Source organism: Barbatula barbatula (genome assembly GCF_947034865.1).
Source record: "Barbatula barbatula genome assembly, chromosome: 12".
NCBI classification, from domain to species: domain Eukaryota; kingdom Metazoa; phylum Chordata; class Actinopteri; order Cypriniformes; family Nemacheilidae; genus Barbatula; species Barbatula barbatula.
This window is the reverse complement of record NC_136775.1, coordinates 18,783,748-18,804,441: the sequence shown is the minus strand read 5'-3', so window position 1 is coordinate 18,804,441 and position 20,694 is coordinate 18,783,748. Positions and strand designations below refer to the sequence as shown.

General features: G+C 42.6%; 1 protein-coding gene across 1 annotated transcript; it reads left to right on the top strand.

Annotated features, from left to right (window-relative positions):
• The first annotated feature begins 1,678 nt into the window (after positions 1 to 1,678).
• slc6a3 (solute carrier family 6 member 3) lies at positions 1,679 to 20,042 on the top strand. The gene is made up of 15 exons (XM_079468754.1): positions 1,679 to 1,917; positions 2,808 to 3,155; positions 9,979 to 10,110; positions 11,859 to 12,072; positions 12,325 to 12,463; positions 13,172 to 13,306; positions 14,030 to 14,133; positions 14,385 to 14,509; positions 15,190 to 15,302; positions 15,972 to 16,100; positions 16,656 to 16,755; positions 17,925 to 18,025; positions 18,143 to 18,310; positions 18,802 to 18,873; positions 19,197 to 20,042. The coding sequence occupies exons 2-15, from the start codon at positions 2,897 to 2,899 to the stop codon at positions 19,218 to 19,220; spliced, it is 1,815 nt and encodes a 604-aa protein (XP_079324880.1). The 5' UTR covers positions 1,679 to 1,917; positions 2,808 to 2,896; the 3' UTR covers positions 19,221 to 20,042.
• The last annotated feature ends 652 nt before the right edge of the window (positions 20,043 to 20,694 follow it).

The window sequence follows — 20,694 nt, the reverse complement described above, 5'->3', positions numbered from 1 at the left end:
GATCCACATCCGTTTAAAGAAGCTTAGGTTATTAGGGTTAAACTATGTTTTAAAATTGTTATTATTTATATTTTATCATTTATTTCATCTACATACATTTAGAATGACATGACATTGTGCAATTGTTTTGTACACATTTTTTGAATTTGCAATGAGGGAAGTAAATTATTGTTGGACCTCTACGCAATCCTAGGATATATTTATGATAATTTGATGCCTTTTCATTTATTTTCTTTCATGGTGTGTGGACCCCCTGAAGTTGCCTTGGCCACCCGCTGGCCACCCCATAAACTTGAGCTCTGCCACTGGACAACTTTAATGGCGATTTTCTCAGCATTTGTTATTTTTGCACCTTTGAGATTCCAGATTTTCAAATAATTGTATCTCGGCCAAATATATAAAAATACAATAAGATACCCTTTTGACTGGTTTTGTAGTCTTTTTCCAGGTCACACATGTGCATGATCCTTGTGTTCAGTCATCTCTAATTTTAAATGAAATGCTCTATTAATTGGTGGATCCATTCAGGTTTTCATGGAGGATTGTTTCAAATCAGTGAGTCTTGCAATGACTGTATATCTGTGGAATTTCCACATTGTTTGCTTCTATGACCGCGTAATGTCTACACAAAATATCCGGGCTGTAACTGTTCTGTCCCGTAAACCTTTCTGCCAGGGTTTGAATGATACTTTGATTTGGCATAAACAAACATAATATTTGTATTGGTTTTAATGTTCTTTTTACAGATTAAGTATTTTTTTGACCAACATAAGTAGCGTGTAGAATGGGGATCAGTTTGAACTTCGAACATCACATCAAAACTTTGAAGGGCACATTGGCATCTGAATTACAGGTGCATGTGCCTTTTTACAAAACAGCGTGTTGTTTATATGTTATTGTTTTTTATTCTTAATTGTGTTTGGCTGTTAAATATATTTCATGATAAAAAAATGCACAAAAACAGATTCAAATTGTCTTAAAAGGATTTGGGAAGACAATGCAGATGTTTTTGTATGTTTTACACTGTATGGTTTCGGATGACCAGTATGAATGAGCAAGTACGTTATTTACACTGTTATTATGTAGTAAAAACACTCTTACACTGTACCAGGCTTGTGTTCTTATCATCATAAGCACCAGTGTCACGTCTCAAGATTTTCCTTTTTCTGGAACCAAAAAGGGGGATGGATTTGTCGAATCTGTGTAAAGGGTAGGATGATAACCCTCTTTTTGATCTGTTATATGCTGCGCTTGAGCCAAACAGTTGTCTCCGTTAACAGATGTCGACAATAAAATGATTAATTTCGAGCCTCGGGCCAAGATAAATGCTCTGATTTACCAAATCCCCACAAGCAAGCAAAAAACCTATTCACGAAAAGAATAAAGAATTTACAAAGTCTTTAAAATCATTTATAAACAAAAATAATCGGAGACACAAATCAGTTAAACGTTACAATCAAAGTGTCCAATATATTAATCTGGTCGTAGTTTCTCCTGTGTTTTTGTGTTATAATGTCCCGCATCGTACTTGTGAAGAAAATGTCATATATGATCTCATTATGTCAAAAGAGATAGATAAATGAAGGAAGAGGGAAGCAAATGAGGAGGTGAGAGAGAGAAAAGGAGGTGGGAGGAGATACGGGAAGGTACTTGTCTTTCAAATTTCTGGAAATCCCACAGACATCTCTAGACCCCCCTTGGTCAGTGGAACTGTGTCTGCTTCTGCCCAGTGTAGGAGAAAGACCATCCATTCACTCACAGCTGTCTCTCACCTCTGTGCTGACTTTTATTTAAATCTACAGTTTTATTTTACATTAACAATAATGGCTAAAATGATCTCCCAAATTGACATGGACCATCAATGCATGGTGTGGTAAGAGGATTGTTTGCCGAGAAGTGTTTCACACCACCTTGAAGGTAGGTTTTGCTGTTATTCATTTATTTTTATTTATTTTTACTGCATGATTGGCTGACGTTTTAAATGTAAAAAATCATCATGTGCTAGTTTTTTGACTTTCTGGTTGGGTTTTGCTACCTGATATTGGGGTAAAATATATATTTTGTACAATCCAAAGGCTTATACCTTTTGCAGAATTTGTCTCTCTGTCTTTGTCTTATTTTTCAGTTTTTTAATATATTTGCATTATTCCCATAATATTGTTTACTTTATTCTTGATATGCAATAGGATTAAAACCGATTAGTTGATAACGTTTTTAATCAGGTCCACTGTAATATTATGTTTAAATGTGCACTTTTATACATTCCAAAAATCTAGTCTAAAAATACATTCGTAAGTGTAACCTAATGTAAACAGGATAATATTCTTCGTAGTATTCCGAGATATATAAGGTCACATATATATGGAGATATAGTGAATCTTTTGTTTTATGTCATAAATATATTTTTGTACGGAGGGATTAACATTGATCAATTGTTGATCTTGTACGGTGGTTTTCCAACCTTACAGATCAATTTAAAAAAGCTTCATTTGATCTCTTTATAATGACTTTTGATTCCATTACTTTTCTAAACCTTAACTGTAAATATACACAAAAAAAAAGATCCGTCCATATTTTATATTTGTAAATCCTTATATCTGCATCTGTCCCTTCAGGATGTTCACAGATTGGTTGAAAATTGCATAATGGTATTGGATCTAGGTATTTTTGTCAAGCGTAGTGTCGACAGTCAGTTCCATGTTGATCCTGGTTTTTGGTCATTCCGTTATCAACATGGCTGAATTGCTCCTCCCTCAATCTCTCTCTTCTCTGTCCCTCACTCTTCTCCCAACCCCTCATCCTGTCAGAGAGGCTTTAGTAACTACACCTAGAGGTCCTCTCTCTGTCCGGCCCTGCCCGGCGACCCACGCTAAAAGGCAGACTACCAGTCACACACATGTCATCAGCCATCGCCCCCGTCAAACCCTCCAGCCCCACTGGTCCCAAGGAGGTGGAGCTGATCCTAGTGAAGGAGCAGAATGGAGTGCAGTTCACCACCTCCAACCTGATCAGCCCCACGGGTCAAACCCACCCCTCGGGAGAGGAGCGGGAGACCTGGGGTAAAAAGATCGACTTCCTGCTTTCTGTGATTGGGTTCGCTGTGGACCTTGCCAACGTTTGGAGGTTTCCCTATCTGTGTTACAAAAATGGAGGAGGTGAGGGAACATATGTACTGTATGAAAATGTGTTAAACATGTTGAAATATTTGTTGATTGTTGGTTATTGTCTCTGAAAGAATTCTTTAAAGTTTAAAGTAAGATCGAATATGAGACTTTGTATTATTACCAATGTTCTGAATGGATTAAATTGATTAAACCTAGATGTACAAGAAGATGGATCTTTCTGTGAAAGCCATTAATAGTTTAATTGGAGATCATGGTCACATGTATGTGTCTGTGTGTGTTAAATCAGGAGATATATAGTAAAGCACAATATTAGGCAGTCCATGAAGCCATAACAAACCAATAGTTTGAAGTCTTCATACAGAAAAAAAACTGTCGAATTACAGAAAAAGACTCCAAATTGACAAGAAAAACTTTATTTTTGTCAGGCCTCGGGACTAGCACTTGTCTGTTTCGTCTATTGGTGTGTGTGTGAATGTTCATGTTTGTTAGGATTGCTTTGACAGCCGCACGTTCTATCTGCGTGTTATGTGCCACACCTGCCGCCTCATTACCGCATGCATTTAGTTCATTGTTCACACCTGGTGTTCATTTAGTCTGCCCTATTTAATCCTCACCTATTCACACTCCCTTTGTGCGATCGTTGTACTCAGTTCACAAACCCTGATTCTGTACTCCAGTTAATTGTATTCTTGTCTTTTCCTGTCCTGTCGATTCGGATTATCGCGTCAAGCCCGAAGTGCTGGATACCTTGTCAACTGTGTGCGTGTTGTGGATTACCTTTATCTTCGTTTTTCCTTGTTAGCTCAGTCTTCCCAAATCTACTGGATTTACTCCTGCCACCTCTGCGTCACCCATAGCGGACATCGCCGCCTCCGAGAGGATTGCCAACGCTGTGCTCAGCTGTCTCCCCACTCGCTGCTGCCGTCTTCGGCACACACGGGGTCTCGTTGAGGCTGCTTGGAGGAGCGCCTCCTACGTGGGTCTACGCCGCCCGCTGTTGTCCCCCAGCTGCTTCACTCGGGAGAACAGACTGCACACAAGACTTCCAACGTCATTGGCTGGTGGCTCTGTCTTCGCTGCTGCGGTTGCCTGCTATCTCTGGGTGGTCCTTCGAACTGGACGGACGTTCGCTTTTCCATCGGCTGGCGCTGCCGTACACTGGGTCTCCCAGTTGGCCTTGCAGTCAGCCCCAACGTCCGGACCATTAGTCAACTCCAACTCTGTTGGTCTCTCCCAGTTTCTCTCTGTCGTATTTCAATAAATACCCCTGTTACCCCTGCAATTGAATCCGTGTATTTTTCTGCCCTGACTAAACCCTGACAGAACGATCGCACCAAGAATGGATTCAGCAGAGGCAGATCCACTGCGGGCGGCCCTTACTCGGCAAGGAGTAATGCTGGGCGAACAAGCTACCCGTCTCAACTCCGCGGCACAGGAGATTGGTGCGCTATACGCCCAGGTTAACGAACTCTCGTCTCGTCTCCAAGCCGTACAGCTCGACGCAGCAGCTCGGGCAGAGCCTCCAGGACGGGAACCCGAACCCCATGTCAACAATCCTCCAGTCTATAATGGTGACCCCAACTCCTGCCGTGCCTTTTTGTCTCAATGCTCTCTGGTTTTCAACCTCCAGCCTCGTCGTTACACTTCCGAGGCAGCTAAAGTGAGCTTCGTTCTTACCCTCCTGACTGGTCAGGCCCGGGAGTGGGGTATGGCTGTCTGGGATGCTCAAGCACACTGCTGTTCATCGTTTGAGGAGTTTCGTAAGGAGATGCAAAGACTTTTTGATCGCTCAGTCCAGGGGGATGAGGCAGCGGCTAAACTATCGCGCTTGATGCAGGGCAGCTCATCCGTCACTGATTATGCCATCCAGTTCCAGACCCTCAGTGCTGCATGCGAATGGAATGCTGCTGCTCTACGAGCACGGTTCATGCAGGGACTCAACGATTCCATCGCAGACGAGCTGGCTATTATGGATGTGCCCACAGAACTAGAACAACTCATTTCTCTTGCTTTACGAGTTGAATCTCGCCTAGATCTCCGCCGTCGCAGACGACAGGTCGTCCACCCATGGCGCCGGACGAAGGCTACGGACGTTATGGGCCTCGATTCACAACCTACCACGTCCGGGGATTCAGAACCCATGCAGCTGGGGCGACTCCGACTCTCCGCTCTCCAGAAACAACAACGGCTGACTCAGGGTCTCTGCCTGTACTGTGGCCGATCTGGTCATTTCGCCATCAAATGCCCACTAAAAGCCAACGCCCACCGGTAGGACAGAGGATACTGGTGGGCAAGCTTCTCTGTCCTCTCACGGAGGTGTCCCACACACAATTAATGTTTACCTTGGAGTACCAGGGGGTCACTCACGCGGGTCTGGCTCTGTTGGATTCAGGGGCCGAAGGCAACTTCATTGACCGCAAGACGGCTCAGCGTTGGCAACTTCCTTCGATTCCTCTCTCTGCTCCAGTCTCGGCTTGTTCATTGGGTGGCGCTCTCCTCTTCACAGTCACTCACTGCACCCCTAGCGTAAGTCTGTTCGTCTCTGGGAATCATCGTGAGAACATTGTGCTGTACATACTCGATTCCCCCAACAATACTATTGTCCTCGGGCATCCGTGGTTGATACAGCACAGTCCTCACGTTGATTGGGTAAATAACACCATTATTTCTTGGAGTCCGTCTTGTCATGTGTCTTGTCTTGGTCCTGCCCTCTCTCCTGTCTCTGTCTCTTGTGCCCCGCAGGTGGAACCCATCGACCTGATCTCGGTCCCGGCGGAGTATCATGATCTTGGCGCGGTTTTTAGCAAGTCCCGGGCCACTTCGCTACCTCCTCATCGCCCATACGACTGTGCCATTGACCTCCTCCCCGGCACTTCTCCTCCTAGGGGTCGATTATTTTCCCTGTCCGGTCCTGAGAGAGAGGCCATGGACCAATACATCCGCGATTCTCTGCAGTCTGGACTCATCCGCCGATCCTCCTCCCCCGCGGGCGCGGGCTTCTTTTTTGTAAAGAAAAAGGATGGCTCTCTGCGTCCTTGTATTGATTATCGAGGTTTGAACGACATTACCGTTAAGAACAGGTACCCCCTACCTCTCATGTCTTCTGCCTTTGAATTATTGCAGGGAGCCAAGGTCTTCACTAAGTTAGACCTCCGCAACGCTTACCACCTTGTTCGCATGCGGGAAGGAGATGAGTGGAAGACAGCATTTAATACACCCACGGGACACTACGAGTATTTGGTGCTTCCCTTCGGACTCACCAATGCTCCAGCTGTCTTTCAGGGCCTTGTCAACAGCGTTCTGGGTGACATGATCAATCAGTTTGTCTTTGTGTATCTGGACGATATTTTAATCTTCTCCCCTTCCTTCCAGGTACACACCCAGCACGTTAGACGGGTTCTCCAGCGCCTGCTAGAGAATAGACTTTTTGTCAAAGCAGAGAAGTGCGAGTTCCATGCCGAGTCCGTGACATTTCTTGGCCACATAATATCCACTACGGGTATCCAGGCTGATCCCGGCAAGATAAAGGCTGTCGCCAAGTGGCCAATACCCGACTCTCGTAAGGACGTGCAGCGGTTTCTGGGATTCGCTAATTTTTATCGCCGTTTCATCAGAAACTTTGGTCAGACAGCTGCACCCCTTACTGCATTGACTTCAACAAAGACTCCCTTCAGGTGGAATCAGCAGGCTCAGGAGGCCTTTGATAATTTAAAGTCCCGTTTTATCTCTGCTCCTGTCTTGTCTCTTCCAGATCCTGCGGGGCAGTTTATCGTCGAGGTTGATGCTTCAGACGTCGGAGTAGGCGCGGTCTTGTCTCAGCGGTCCGCTCACGATGGGAAGGTTCACCCCTGTGCCTATTTCTCCCATCGGCTCAGCCCGGCAGAATGTAACTACGACATCGGCAACAGAGAGTTGCTGGCGGTCAAGCTAGCCCTGGGCGAGTGGCGTCACTGGTTGGAGGGCGCGGCGCAGCCCTTCCTGGTCTGGACGGACCACAAGAATTTAGAGTACATCCGTTCGGCCAGGAGGTTAAGCTCCCGTCAGGCCCGTTGGGCACTCTTTTTTGGTCGATTCAACTTCACCCTCTCGTTCCGGCCTGGCTCAAAGAACACGAAACCCGATGCCCTCTCCCGCCTGTTCGAGGTCTCTGAGGACAGCCGGTCGACCGACGCCATCCTTCCCACAGGAGTGGTAGTCGGGGCTGTTTCCTGGGGAGTCGAGCAGCGGGTGAGGGAGGCCGGACGAGGGGTGCAAGTACCGATTGAGTGTCCGGCGGGTCGATTGTTTGTGCCGGCTGCGTTGCGATCTGCGGTCCTTCAGTGGGGACATTCGTCCAGGCTGGTTTGCCATCCAGGGATTCGGGGAACGCGGGCGTCGGTTCGACAGCGTTTCTGGTGGCCGTCATGGTCCACCGATGTCAGACAGTTCGTGTTGGCCTGCCCGACGTGCGCCCAATCTAAACCTAGTAACCGTCCTGCCGTTGGTCTGCTTCGTCCTCTCCCCATCCCCTCCCGCCCCTGGTCACATATAGCCCTTGATTTTGTTACTGGACTTCCTCCCTCTGGCGGTAACACGGTGGTTCTCACTGTGGTGGATCGCTTTTCCAAGGCGGTTCATTTCATCCCCCTTCCCAAGCTTCCCTCCGCACGGGAGACTGCACAACTGGTCATTGACCACATTTTCCGGCTCCATGGTTTGCCGGTGGACGTGGTCTCGGATAGGGGGCCACAGTTTACCTCCCGATTCTGGAAGGAGTTTTGTAGACAGATCGGGGCCTCTGCGAGTCTGTCTTCCGGTTTCCACCCTCAGACCAACGGGCAGTGCGAGCGGGCCAACCAGGATCTCGGCAGAATGCTCCGCTGTCTGACATCGTCACTTCCGAGTTCTTGGAGCCAACAACTCTCATGGGTGGAATATGCTCATAACTCTCTTCCGTCGGCTGCCTCAGGTTTGTCCCCCTTCGAGTGTTCTATTGGTTATAACCCTCCTCTTTTTCCCTCACAGGAACCCGACGCTGCCGTGCCGTCTGCTCTGGCCTTCATCCAGCGCTGTCGACGCACCTGGCGGAGGGCCAGAGAGGTCCTGGCCCGGACTTCAAGACGCACGAAGACAGCAGCCGATCGTCACCGATCTTCTCCCCCTACCTATGTGTGTGGTCAACGGGTTTGGCTCGCTACTAAGGACCTACCTCTCCGAGCGCCTTCTCGTAAGCTGGCACCCAGGTTCATAGGGCCATTCCGCATCACCAAGGTGGTTAATCCGGTGGCCATCAGGCTCAGACTCCCCCCTTCCCTTGGTCGGGTCCACCCAGTTTTTCATGTATCCCGGGTTAAACCTGTGGTTTCTTCACCTATTAATCCTGCCTGCAGCCGACCCCCTCCACCGCCACCACGTCTTGTTGATGGTGCTCCCTCTTACTCGGTACGGAGACTCCTTGACGTGCGTCGGCGGGGCAGGGGGTTTCAATATCTAGTGGACTGGGAGGGATATGGTGCAGAGGAGAGGAGCTGGGTGCCGTCCCGGGACATTCTGGATCGCTCATTGATCATGGATCTCCATCGGAGACGAGGTGAGCCCCCTCCTAGACCGCCTGGGGGCGTTCGTGGAGGGGGGGGTACTGTCAGGCCTCGGGACTAGCACTTGTCTGTTTCGTCTATTGGTGTGTGTGTGAATGTTCATGTTTGTTAGGATTGCTTTGACAGCCGCACGTTCTATCTGCGTGTTATGTGCCACACCTGCCGCCTCATTACCGCATGCATTTAGTTCATTGTTCACACCTGGTGTTCATTTAGTCTGCCCTATTTAATCCTCACCTATTCACACTCCCTTTGTGCGATCGTTGTACTCAGTTCACAAACCCTGATTCTGTACTCCAGTTAATTGTATTCTTGTCTTTTCCTGTCCTGTCGATTCGGATTATCGCGTCAAGCCCGAAGTGCTGGATACCTTGTCAACTGTGTGCGTGTTGTGGATTACCTTTATCTTCGTTTTTCCTTGTTAGCTCAGTCTTCCCAAATCTACTGGATTTACTCCTGCCACCTCTGCGTCACCCATAGCGGACATCGCCGCCTCCGAGAGGATTGCCAACGCTGTGCTCAGCTGTCTCCCCACTCGCTGCTGCCGTCTTCGGCACACACGGGGTCTCGTTGAGGCTGCTTGGAGGAGCGCCTCCTACGTGGGTCTACGCCGCCCGCTGTTGTCCCCCAGCTGCTTCACTCGGGAGAACAGACTGCACACAAGACTTCCAACGTCATTGGCTGGTGGCTCTGTCTTCGCTGCTGCGGTTGCCTGCTATCTCTGGGTGGTCCTTCGAACTGGACGGACGTTCGCTTTTCCATCGGCTGGCGCTGCCGTACACTGGGTCTCCCAGTTGGCCTTGCAGTCAGCCCCAACGTCCGGACCATTAGTCAACTCCAACTCTGTTGGTCTCTCCCAGTTTCTCTCTGTCGTATTTCAATAAATACCCCTGTTACCCCTGCAATTGAATCCGTGTATTTTTCTGCCCTGACTAAACCCTGACAATTTTACTGTATTTTTCTGGCGCCCCAACTGCCAGTCAATTTCAGTGTTTTACAGGATTTTGTGACAGCGTAAGACTATGATCACCTAACTTTGACACATATTGCTAAATGTATGTTTCTTATTTTCTTTAAACCATTCAATCTTGATGTTTTGTGGTAAATCTTTTGAAGAATTTAAGCAGCTGAAACTAAAATCGAAAAAGCTAAAATCTTTGGTCCTATACTGACATGTATACTTATTTCCAAAAAGGAATGAATACAGAATGCAATTTGTGTGTCCACAAATTTGACCAGTGTTGTATATTAGCTGGTGTTGTGATTTTGTTTGTCAGGTGCCTTTCTGGTCCCATATATCTTCTTCATGGTGATAGCTGGAATGCCGCTATTCTATATGGAGTTAGCACTGGGTCAGTATAACCGCGAAGGAGCAGCGGGAGTCTGGAAGATCTGCCCTATCTTTAAAGGTAATAAACCTCTTACTTCAATGAAGTTACTTCATATATATCCCATGTTTAAGTATTCGGCATGTTTGTTACAAATTGGATGTTTTTTATGTAAAATATGTATATATGGCAGCGCTAGAGGCAGAAGGTGCTTTTGTCCCCTAGAAGAGCTCATCCGGACAAACATTCAGTCTGACAATAGACAGGTATTGTTTATCTCTTGCTGAAATCATCTGCAGTCAAAAAGAAGACAGTAAAATTGGCTTTTAGTCTGAAATTTGTCTGGCAGAGCTCGGCTCATGGTGGCAACCACATTTTGTCACTTCACTGGTATCAAATCATGATGGTGGACTGATGCCCTGCTCTCTGCTGTTTTTGCATACGTTATTTCTATAGGTTACATATTGGGATCCGATCAAGATTCAGTGTGTGTTTCTGAAATAACACATTGTTGATCCTGGAACACATCTTTTTTCTAACTAACCCAAACTCAACCCTAAAATATGATATAGGCTCAATAAAACATAAAACTTAGTCATAAAACCCTAATTCATAAATGTACTCCTAATTCAATGCAAGCACTTCATTCTATAGCCACTTGACCCCAAAGCCTCACTCTTCATTCACTCTTAAGCTCTGGTACACTGACAAAGCCATCCACTGTTTCCTTCCATGTGGCAAAGACGCCTGTTTTTTGTGTCCGAAATGGGCTGTCAAGCACGTCGCAGAGGAAGAGAGACGGAGACGGACATTTTAATCACAAGCTTGGCTCTCCGTAAGCCTGGCACTCAGCGAGAGATTACTGTAATTATCACTGATCAACATGTTTGCTTCCTCAGGATCGATGCCCTGAGAGGGGCTGGGAATCACACATGTGCTGATAATATATGATAGGAGAATCCTGTTTGCTTTGAGACAAAGAACTCTGTTTCAAGAACCACAGGGGTTTGCTGGCACATGTTGCTGTTAGCCAGGGAGAAAACTCACTTAAGCATCTTGAGTTCCTGTGCAGACACCCTGAAGCACTTCTGTTGACTTTGTGATTGTGTTTAGTGATTATAAATGTTAAACTTTCTCAATCATTTTGTTGGGCTGATGTTGTACTATAGTTGCACTGTAATTTCAGTGAAGTGAAATGGAGCTTCAGTCAAAATCACACTTCCCTTTCTACTTGCGGACGGCTGTCTCTAGCAAACATCTCTAGCAAACAAAAGGGTTTTTCCTCAACCATATACACCAAGATTTTTTTGGGGTCTATTTAAATTTGAATAATGATAGAGATGTCACCATAAAGAAGTTTGGAGAACAAATCTCTGAAGTTGCCAACAAACCTATGTTGTTGATTCAGGTTCGACCCATTTCTGGGTCAAACCATGTTCTGGGTTAATTGAACCCAGCGGTTGACCCAAAGTTTCCTTGCAGTTCTTTTCATAAAGATCATGGTTGAGTATGTTTCCCTTTTTTAAACGAGGACATTTTCCAGCTCCAAAAAACATTCAGTTATTTAAATGCAATATAATAGGCTTGTATGAGGAACAGACAAACATTTAGGAGAGATTTTATTGAACACTTTCCTCTGCAGCTCTGAAATGTTATTTCCTTTGGCAATTTTCAGAATAGTGTGAGGTGTTTGCCTTATGTCACATGATATAACATGAGCTCCAATGGCATTTGGTGCCCATCAGACTAAAGCCTGAGTGAATGGATCTCATTGACTTTTTTTCAACATTTAACTTGTTTGACTTGCTGGTGTGAAACTCTTTTCTCAGGCGTGGGCTTCACCGTCATCCTGATCTCGTTGTATGTGGGATTCTACTACAACGTTATCATCGCCTGGGCTCTGTTTTACCTGTTCTCCTCTTTCTCCGGTGAACTGCCCTGGATCCACTGTAACAACACCTGGAACAGTCCCAACTGCTCGGACCTCAATGACAACCTGCTCAACGACACGCACAAGGCCACACCCGCACTGGAGTACTTTGAGTATGTCCAAATGATTGATCATTCTGTTGTGATCTTATTCGCACTTGTCGTTTATAAACTGTATGATATTTTGAGAAATATCTCGGTGGTTTTGGGTCCATACAATTTCGATAGTTTCGATAGCGTGAGTTTGGTTGGAACTGCAGGAAAGTGATGCTCCAGGAGTTGAATAACCATATGATGTTGTGTATTGGGTAACATGAGTTGAATAACCATGATATATGATATAACATGTATTTCTTACACTCTTAGGCGAGGGGTCCTGCACCTTCATGAAAGCACTGGGATAGATGACCTGGGTTTGCCCCGCTGGCAGCTCACTGCATGCCTGGCTGTGGTCATCGTGGTCCTTTACTTCAGTCTGTGGAAGGGAGTGAAGACATCAGGAAAGGTTTGAAATAACTCAACGTACGACAGAAGACTATTATTAGTGACGGATTATCAGTAGAGGATTATCACTTGAACATTAAACTTCAGCATGGAGCCCATCTCTAATTGTTTGTGCAAAACACATGAATGATAGCTTAAATTATCTGGCTAGTTCTGTGCTAAGTAACCAGACAAAAGATTTTCACCTGTTGGAAGATAAACAGGGATAGATTAAATTCTTTACATTTGCAATCACATGTATATATCTACTAAGAACAACCAACGTTGAACACCAAGGTAACCGCATATCAGCAGGCCTAACACCCACAAACTATTAGCCAATGATATACATATTCGGTTAAGTAAAACAAATTAGATTTAACAACATACAGTAACATTTAAAGTAGAGATGCACCGATACTACCGATACTGATAGCCCATTATTTAGAGTGCTATCTGCCGATACCGATTCTTAAAATTAAATTAATATTTCTTAACTTTCTGAATGTTATTAAAACATATAATGACGATTTATGCTGACCATCAAACTGGTAGTTTCCTGACATTTTCTATTTACAGAGCCAATCGGCGATAATGTAAAAAATTGCTTTTCTCGACCGATACCGATTATTGGCCCGATAAACCAGTGCATCTCGAATTTAAGGTATAAAGCCTCAGTCAGTTGTGTTTTGTTCATGCCTCATACATGCATGTGTGTGTGTGTGCGCAGGTGGTGTGGATCACAGCCACGATGCCCTATGTTGTTTTAACTGTTCTGCTCTTGCGTGGTGTGACTCTGCCCGGAGCCATTGATGGCATTAAAGCTTACCTGAGTGTGGACTTCCTCCGCCTGTGTGATGCTCAGGTACACGCACCCATTTATCTGGTGTCCCCGTACATGTTGCTTATTTAAAATTTCTTTAACACTAAGCCAAATTGCTAAAACCAAATAATGTAATATTTAGATATTATAGTTCTTATTGTTCCGGACATGAACGGTTATTTCAAATTCATAACATGTGGAGATTAACCCTCAGACACATACAGTATACCGGTACATCAAATCTTCTCATTTTCTAAACACCCACACGCGCCCTGTTTACATCTGTGTTCACAGACACCTGGATGTCGCAGTTAAGCACACATGGAAGATAATTCCACTTGCTTTTTGGCACTGAAGAAAAGCAAACAAGAGTCTTAGCATTTGTTCATAGGGTTTCATTCACATGTTGCTCTGCTATTGGAGAAACAGAGAAAAAAGCTACCGTGTGTATATTTACGTATCAATCTCTTAAATAGCTTATAAGAATCGCTCATCATCCCAAATGCCAGGTTAAGTTACTATTAGCCTTAAGTAAGTTTTTCTAGGATCTACGATCAATTCCCAGAGGGCCACTTGGCAAGGAGACCTCAAAGCAGCAATTTCAGAATTAGATTAGACACATGTGTGCAGCAGCAATTTGCAAAATTACCCTGTATTCACAAGTGTCTTTCATCTTTCTGTTGAATGAGTTTCCTGCAATTATCTCTAATGATAGCTGTTGTGCGGCCCCTTTTGTGCGGCTGGCCGGGGCCGTTTTTGTCGCAGGTCTGGATCGAGGCAGCCACACAGATCTGTTTTTCTCTGGGTGTGGGGTTTGGTGTGCTAATCGCTTTCTCCAGCTACAACAAATTCAGCAACAACTGTTATAGGTGAGCAAACCCGAACCATGAGGTTGGAGTCACATTGAAGTGATAAATCAAACATACATGCCAGGATTTGGAGGGGGCGCACACACAAAAGCGAACATTTGCTTATACCTGTATTGCTGAATTAAAATTCCTTTGATGCTTTGCACAAAGTCTTTTTGCATTTGTATATAAACAGTTCAATATCAGATATAAGTTAAGGAAAGTGAGGGAGCCAATGAGAGTTCTTGCTCAAATTTGTTCTTTTTTTATAGAGATGCGATCATAACCACCTCCATCAACTCTCTGACCAGCTTCTTTTCTGGATTTGTCATATTCTCCTTCTTGGGTTATATGTCACAAAAACACAATGTTGCCCTTGATAAAGTCGCCACTGATGGTGAGTGAGTGTTTCTCTTGTGTATCTGTTCCTCTGATTGTTGAATCCTATACCAGACTATATCTCGGCTTACTGGTCCAAAGAAATATCTTTAAATGAAACAAACAAAGCAAATTCACGACAATATCATATTGATTTAATTTAAATATGGTGTTCATTGTGCAGTCATAATCACATTAACACAACTGTCTGGAGACATTTCTCGTCTTTCTGAGAGGAAAATCAATATGTGTGAATTGCAGAATGTCAATAGAACTAAAACATACCGATTTGTCTGATTGTCAGCAACATTCGTGCTATATTTCTGTTAGATTGTTGTTTACATTGACTGCTTTAAAATATATACATAATTTGCATAAACAACTGAATTAAGTGGAATTGAATAACAAGTACTTCATCAAAAAACATGAATAAATAATAATGTGCTGCCTATATTATGCTCGGGCCAATAACGTGAGTTTAAGACAGAACTATTATTTTGGTCAACCAATGGAAGAAATCTGAAAACCTGTTTATGGAGTTGTGCACGTCTTGGTGACACTAGTGTCCTTATGTATAGATTTTGCGCCTAGAATTAATTTTAGACTTTTTTATTTAGCTTGTTTAGGTAAATTGCTGAATACAATAGTATAGTCTTGCTCTGTTATGTCCTAAACAAATTATAACCTGCTTCTCCTCAGGTCCAGGTCTGGTGTTCATAATTTACCCAGAAGCCATTGCTACACTCCCAGGCTCCTCAGTCTGGGCTGTTATCTTTTTCATCATGTTGCTCACGTTAGGAATCGACAGTGCTGTGAGTCCCTTTGACAACCTTGATAAACCAAACCAACCAGCTAATACAGCCCTTTGATCTATTTACATCCTACAAAATGGCTTGATCGAGTGATCTAGTGTACAAAGAACAGAGTGTTTTTATGTTATCCTCAACACTGCCCAGTCTGGATGTATCACTTACAGGACAGACATTTTAGCTCTTTGATAACTTAGATAACATGCTGATGTGCTGAAATAGTTGTATTTGATAAAGAAAGTCCAAAATGTGTACTGATGAGGAGGGTCCTCTAGTGACAGAGTTTGAGAACCACTGCTTCAGAATGTAGTCTCATGCAGTTTTGAAATGTTTTAAATCACACTTGATGAATAAATTGCTTTTGGCTGCTTTGGAAAAATAGTTTCCAAAAACCTCTGCCATTTCTTGTGGTGTCCAACAGGGTTCTGTTTTAGGACCTCTGCTCTTTTAATGTCATATATTACCTTTAGATGATATAAACAGAATCCTTGGAATAAACTTTCTATTCTGTGCATATTATACACAACTCTATTCCTATTTAGCTTAACTTAATTTAACCATTCAGTTGCCTGTTAGATATATATTTAAAATATTGATTAGTGTTAAAAGGATTACATTTTTCCCAGATGATAAACCCTAGTAAAGTAAACAGAATGAAACACTGTTTTTCAGATGGGAGGGATGGAATCTGTCATCACGGGACTCATAGATGAATTCAAGTTCCTGCACAAACATCGGGAGCTCTTCACACTCTTCGTTGTTGTTTCGACATTCCTTATCTCACTCATATGTGTGACAAACGTGAGAAATCTTACCAAATGTGACCCTGGATAACAAAACCAGTCTTATGGGTACATTTTTCGAAATGAAGATTTTTTAATTATCTGAAAACTTAACAATAAATATTTCTATTGATATATGGGTTGTTAGGATAGGACAATATCAATATCTACGGTTGTTTAAAACTCTGAATCTGAGGGTGCAGAGAAATCATAATATTGAGAAAATTGCCTTTGAAGTTTTTAATCAGAGGCACTGCAGCAGACCATATACCTACAAAAAAGTGTTTACGGTAGGAAATTATCAAAATGTCTTCATGGAACATGATCTTTACTTAATCGATAGAAAATCTTTAATTTTGATCCATACAATGTATTTTTGGCTTTTACTAAAAATGTTCCCGTGCTACTTAAGACTGGTTTTGTGATCCAGGGTCACAAATAATATTTTCTTTTACTACATCTCCAAATGACTCAAGAGTCTGTGATAACAACATACCAAAGATGGAGACAAATTTATGTTCATCTTGATTTATTTCTCTCTCTGTCTGTTGATCTCACCTCCCTCCCCCTCCAGGGTGGCATCTACGTGTTTACCTTGTTGGACCACTTTGCTGCAGGAACATCGATTCTCTTCGGAGTGTTGATTGAGGCCATTGGTATCGCCTGGTTCTACGGTGAGGGTGGTTCCTGTTCTTACATGTCCAGAGAAGCTGATGTGACATTAGAGTGGTGATGGGCTATCAGACAGAATGCCGGCAGCTGTGCTCATGGCAGACCGTCTTTCATTAGAGTTCTGATATACGGTCGAATTCTTGTGCTTGTGGATCCATATTCTGTAAAGCATTGACTAGTTAACTCTTAAATAGTTGTTGCCGTTTTATACAGTCTGCAATATTGAGTGAATAAATTCATAATTCACATCAGTGACATTAGAAACATTTTCTTTTTTTAATTCTGCTAAAAAAACAGATGACGGCCCAAAAAAAATGTTTTTTTCTTTTATTAATTTCCACATTGAGTTTGTCCTCAAAAATCTATTTCTCTGCCTTTTCAAAGCAGCCACTGGTCACAGGAATGTGAACTTTTCAAACGTACCTGAGGCAATGAACGATTCTTGAGTTCAGTTGAAGACCTGAACTTCAGAGTGACTCCGTAAGCTCAAGACAGTCAGAGCAACCTGCTAACTGAGAGTTCATGACGGGGAGAGCAACGATCAGAGCCCTTCTTCCTAAGAGAACTGGATCACAGGCTTCAGGCTCTCAGCCAGGGCAAGACAGTCTAGCTTGAGGCTGCAGTGGCCTTTATAAAAGCTTCATTAACTGACAACACCTGCGCCTTTGGCCCTTGTCTTGTGACACGGCTCTGCTCTCTCTGTTGAGCAATCACTCTGCATTTATACAGCGACTCTTGATCAAAGCCCTGCAGGCAGGAAGACTCAGAGAGCAAGATATTTGCTCTACACCGAAGCCACTGATGATGTTTGCTTCCGATACGCTATCATCATTTAAACGGATGTTTTTGTCAGCAAAGCATGGCTGATGTTGAGGCGTGTCCTTCTCTGAACAAGCAAATCGAAGAAAGAGGATTTGATGCCACAGTCTAGGATTTCTGTTTGCAATAAGCAATAAATGATCATTTACCCTCTAATTCATTTCACAAATGACACAGCTTAGAAGTTTGTAAACTTTGGGTCAAGGCAGAGGTTAAGATCCTCTATTGCTCAAACACATCTGTGCTAAACAAGATCAACACACAAAATGTTTTCATATTGCAAAATTCAAGAAATGTTAAAAAATAAATGTTGAAGTTTTACCATCCTGTGTGTGTGTGTGTGTGTGTGTAGGTGTGGATCGCTTTAGTGACGATATCGAGGAGATGATTGGACAGAGACCCGGTCTGTACTGGAGACTGTGCTGGAAGTTTGTTAGCCCTTGTTTTCTCTTGGTACAATTGCAGTTACTCTTCCTCTGTCACAAACACAATGAATAATCACTACACCATTTATAGTCCATGGATGATCTCATTAAAATGTGCTACTTGTTTCTCTTTCGGTTTTTTCAGTTCATGGTTGTCATCAGTTTTGCGACTTTCAACCCTCCAAAATACGGCTCTTATTATTTCCCCACGTGGGCTAACATGATTGGCTGGTGTCTGTCCATATCGTCCATGATCATGGTGCCTCTTTATGCCATCTACAAGTTCTGCACTTTGCCCGGAAGCTGTTGTGATGTAAGTATTCATCTTCAACTAAATAAAACATCGAACTGATGAATTGCAAAGTGAATTTGTTTACAGTGTCTGGGAAGAAACATTCATCACTAGATGAAATTATAATGCATTAGTAATTTTTTTTAGTGATGCACTTTAATTGCATTTGCATATAATTCTTTCTAAACAAAGCAGTTTTGTGTAAATTATTCAAATGTGTGTACCTACTGGTCAAGGTTTGGGTCAAACAGCAAACTAATCAAAACGATTGAATAACACAAATATAAGTTTGGAAAATATGTTGTGACTAAAGACAACTCAAAATAAATCAAATGATGTTATATTTTAAGCATTTTTAACAGTAATGACATCTCCAACATACAAGTAGACATTTATATCACAATGTGATTATAATCATTAAATACATTTAAGTCAAGCGACCCTAAACTGTTGGTCCAAGTGTATGTACAGTATGGCATATATTAAAGTACAGCTATACATTATCTTTGTAGAAAGTGGCATATGCCATAACTCCGGAGACTGAACATCACTTGGTTGAGCGTGGAGAGGTCCGGCAGTTCACGGTAAGCAGACAGTTGTTTCATGTGCACAGTCAGAACAGGAAGATTACATCAATTTTATGGGTGATCTTTTAATTATGCTAAACATGACATTTTACCGCAGCGTTATCACAAATAAATGAAATTTTGGCACAGTGCGATCCTCTGATATGGCAGGATTGTTCTAGTCCGATCGATTTCTGCCGATAAGGGCGGAACATCATATGACCCTTCAGTGATATATTGGTGCAGTCTGTAAACTTACTCTGCATGTTTGAAATGCACCAGCATAATTCTACAACAGCATTTACTGTAAATACAAGCAATTGATTTCTGTCTGTTTGCAGCTTCAGCATTGGCTGGTGGTTTGAGCGGCCCTCTGTATAGAGGATGGCAGGAGACAAACTCAACTCCATAGGGGCGATGCGTGTCTGCGCCAAAAGAACCGTGTTACTAGTTGTTTATTTCTCGCATAATCGGACGTGTGGCTGTATCGTGACTTTGATCACAATGTGGTTGACATTTGTCGGTATCAGTTTTACTCTCTATATACGATGACTGTTATGATGGCCAATGTTGTCCGCACTGACTGTTTACTTTTAATTTCAACTTTCCGTGATCAGAGTACAACTGAGCCTTATTAATAAATGTGATTGAAGTGTCAAAACTGTACAAAGTCATTCTTTAGAAATACTTTAAAGTTTAGAGATGTGTAAATATTGCTGTTGCAAAACTAAATCTATTCCATTTGTGTCTGACGAGTGCAAATACTTTAAAGCTGAACAGTTTCAGTAAATCATGTCATAGATAACTGTCTTACAACTAAAAGATTCACAAATAACTCCAGTGACTTCAAGACATGTTGACATTATGTAATGAGGTTATTCGATTTGCTTTGGGGCAATTGCTAAATGTTTAAAGAACAAACATTGAGACGAGTCTGTTACTTTTGTGAGGTGTTTATTTTTGCATTTATTCCATGCAATGGTAATCTTCCAAGATACCGACTCGTGGATGAGATTTCTGTCACTGAATGTTGTCATCCACAACTGATTCACTGGATATATCAGCTTTAATTTGTTTAAATTTATAAAGATTAATCTAATGGGATTTTAATGGAGTCTCTGCATTTATTAGCGTGCCTGCTGGAATTTGTCAACTGCTGAAATATGTCAATAAAAATGTAAACAGTTTCTATTTTATTTTCAATATTTTGATCTTTTACTGAAAATATATATAAAAAAATCATTCATGTTAATTTCACCATTCACTGATACATCCGTTAAAATTTTATGTTGTAACTGTTAGCCGCAAACTAACATGAATAATAACTGATAATGCTAATAATAATGAATAATAATGCTGATTATTCCATAAAAAATCATAAATCCTAAAAAACTATATTTGTTTACTGATGTATTTAATAATGTTAACAAATACAACATTGATGTTAAGTGTTACCATACATACCACCAAAGATTACCGATTATATAATCCTAGTAATGAATCAACCAGGAACTAACATGTTCAGTCAGTCAGGAATATCCATCCATCCATTCTCCAATGATGCTTGTCCTCTGGAGAGTCAAGGGAGAGCATATCTCAGCATCTCAGACAGGGTTTATATACAGCAGGACTTGTTCTTTATCTATAAATGTTCCTGTCTTTTTTCATAAATATAATCCATATACAGTGTCAATTTAGTTCATATGCTTTATAATATGGATGTCACAATGTATAGGCCTATATTGTTTAAGAGTACATACATACACTGTAAAACAAAATGGTAGAAATTACAGTATTACTGGCAGCAGTTTGCTATATGAGATTTTCCTTACAGAAAAA

What these genes read in the sequence shown, in the direction of transcription:
- slc6a3 (XM_079468754.1), top strand. Translation starts at nt 2,897, where the DNA reads ATGTCATCAGCCATCGCCCCCGTCAAACCCTCCAGCCCCACTGGTCCC. An exon ending in GTGTTACAAAAATGGAGGAG is followed by an intron (nt 3,156 to 9,978) that starts GTGAGGGAACAT and finishes TTTGTTTGTCAG; the next exon opens with GTGCCTTTCTGGTCCCATAT. An exon ending in GATCTGCCCTATCTTTAAAG is followed by an intron (nt 10,111 to 11,858) that starts GTAATAAACCTC and finishes CTCTTTTCTCAG; the next exon opens with GCGTGGGCTTCACCGTCATC.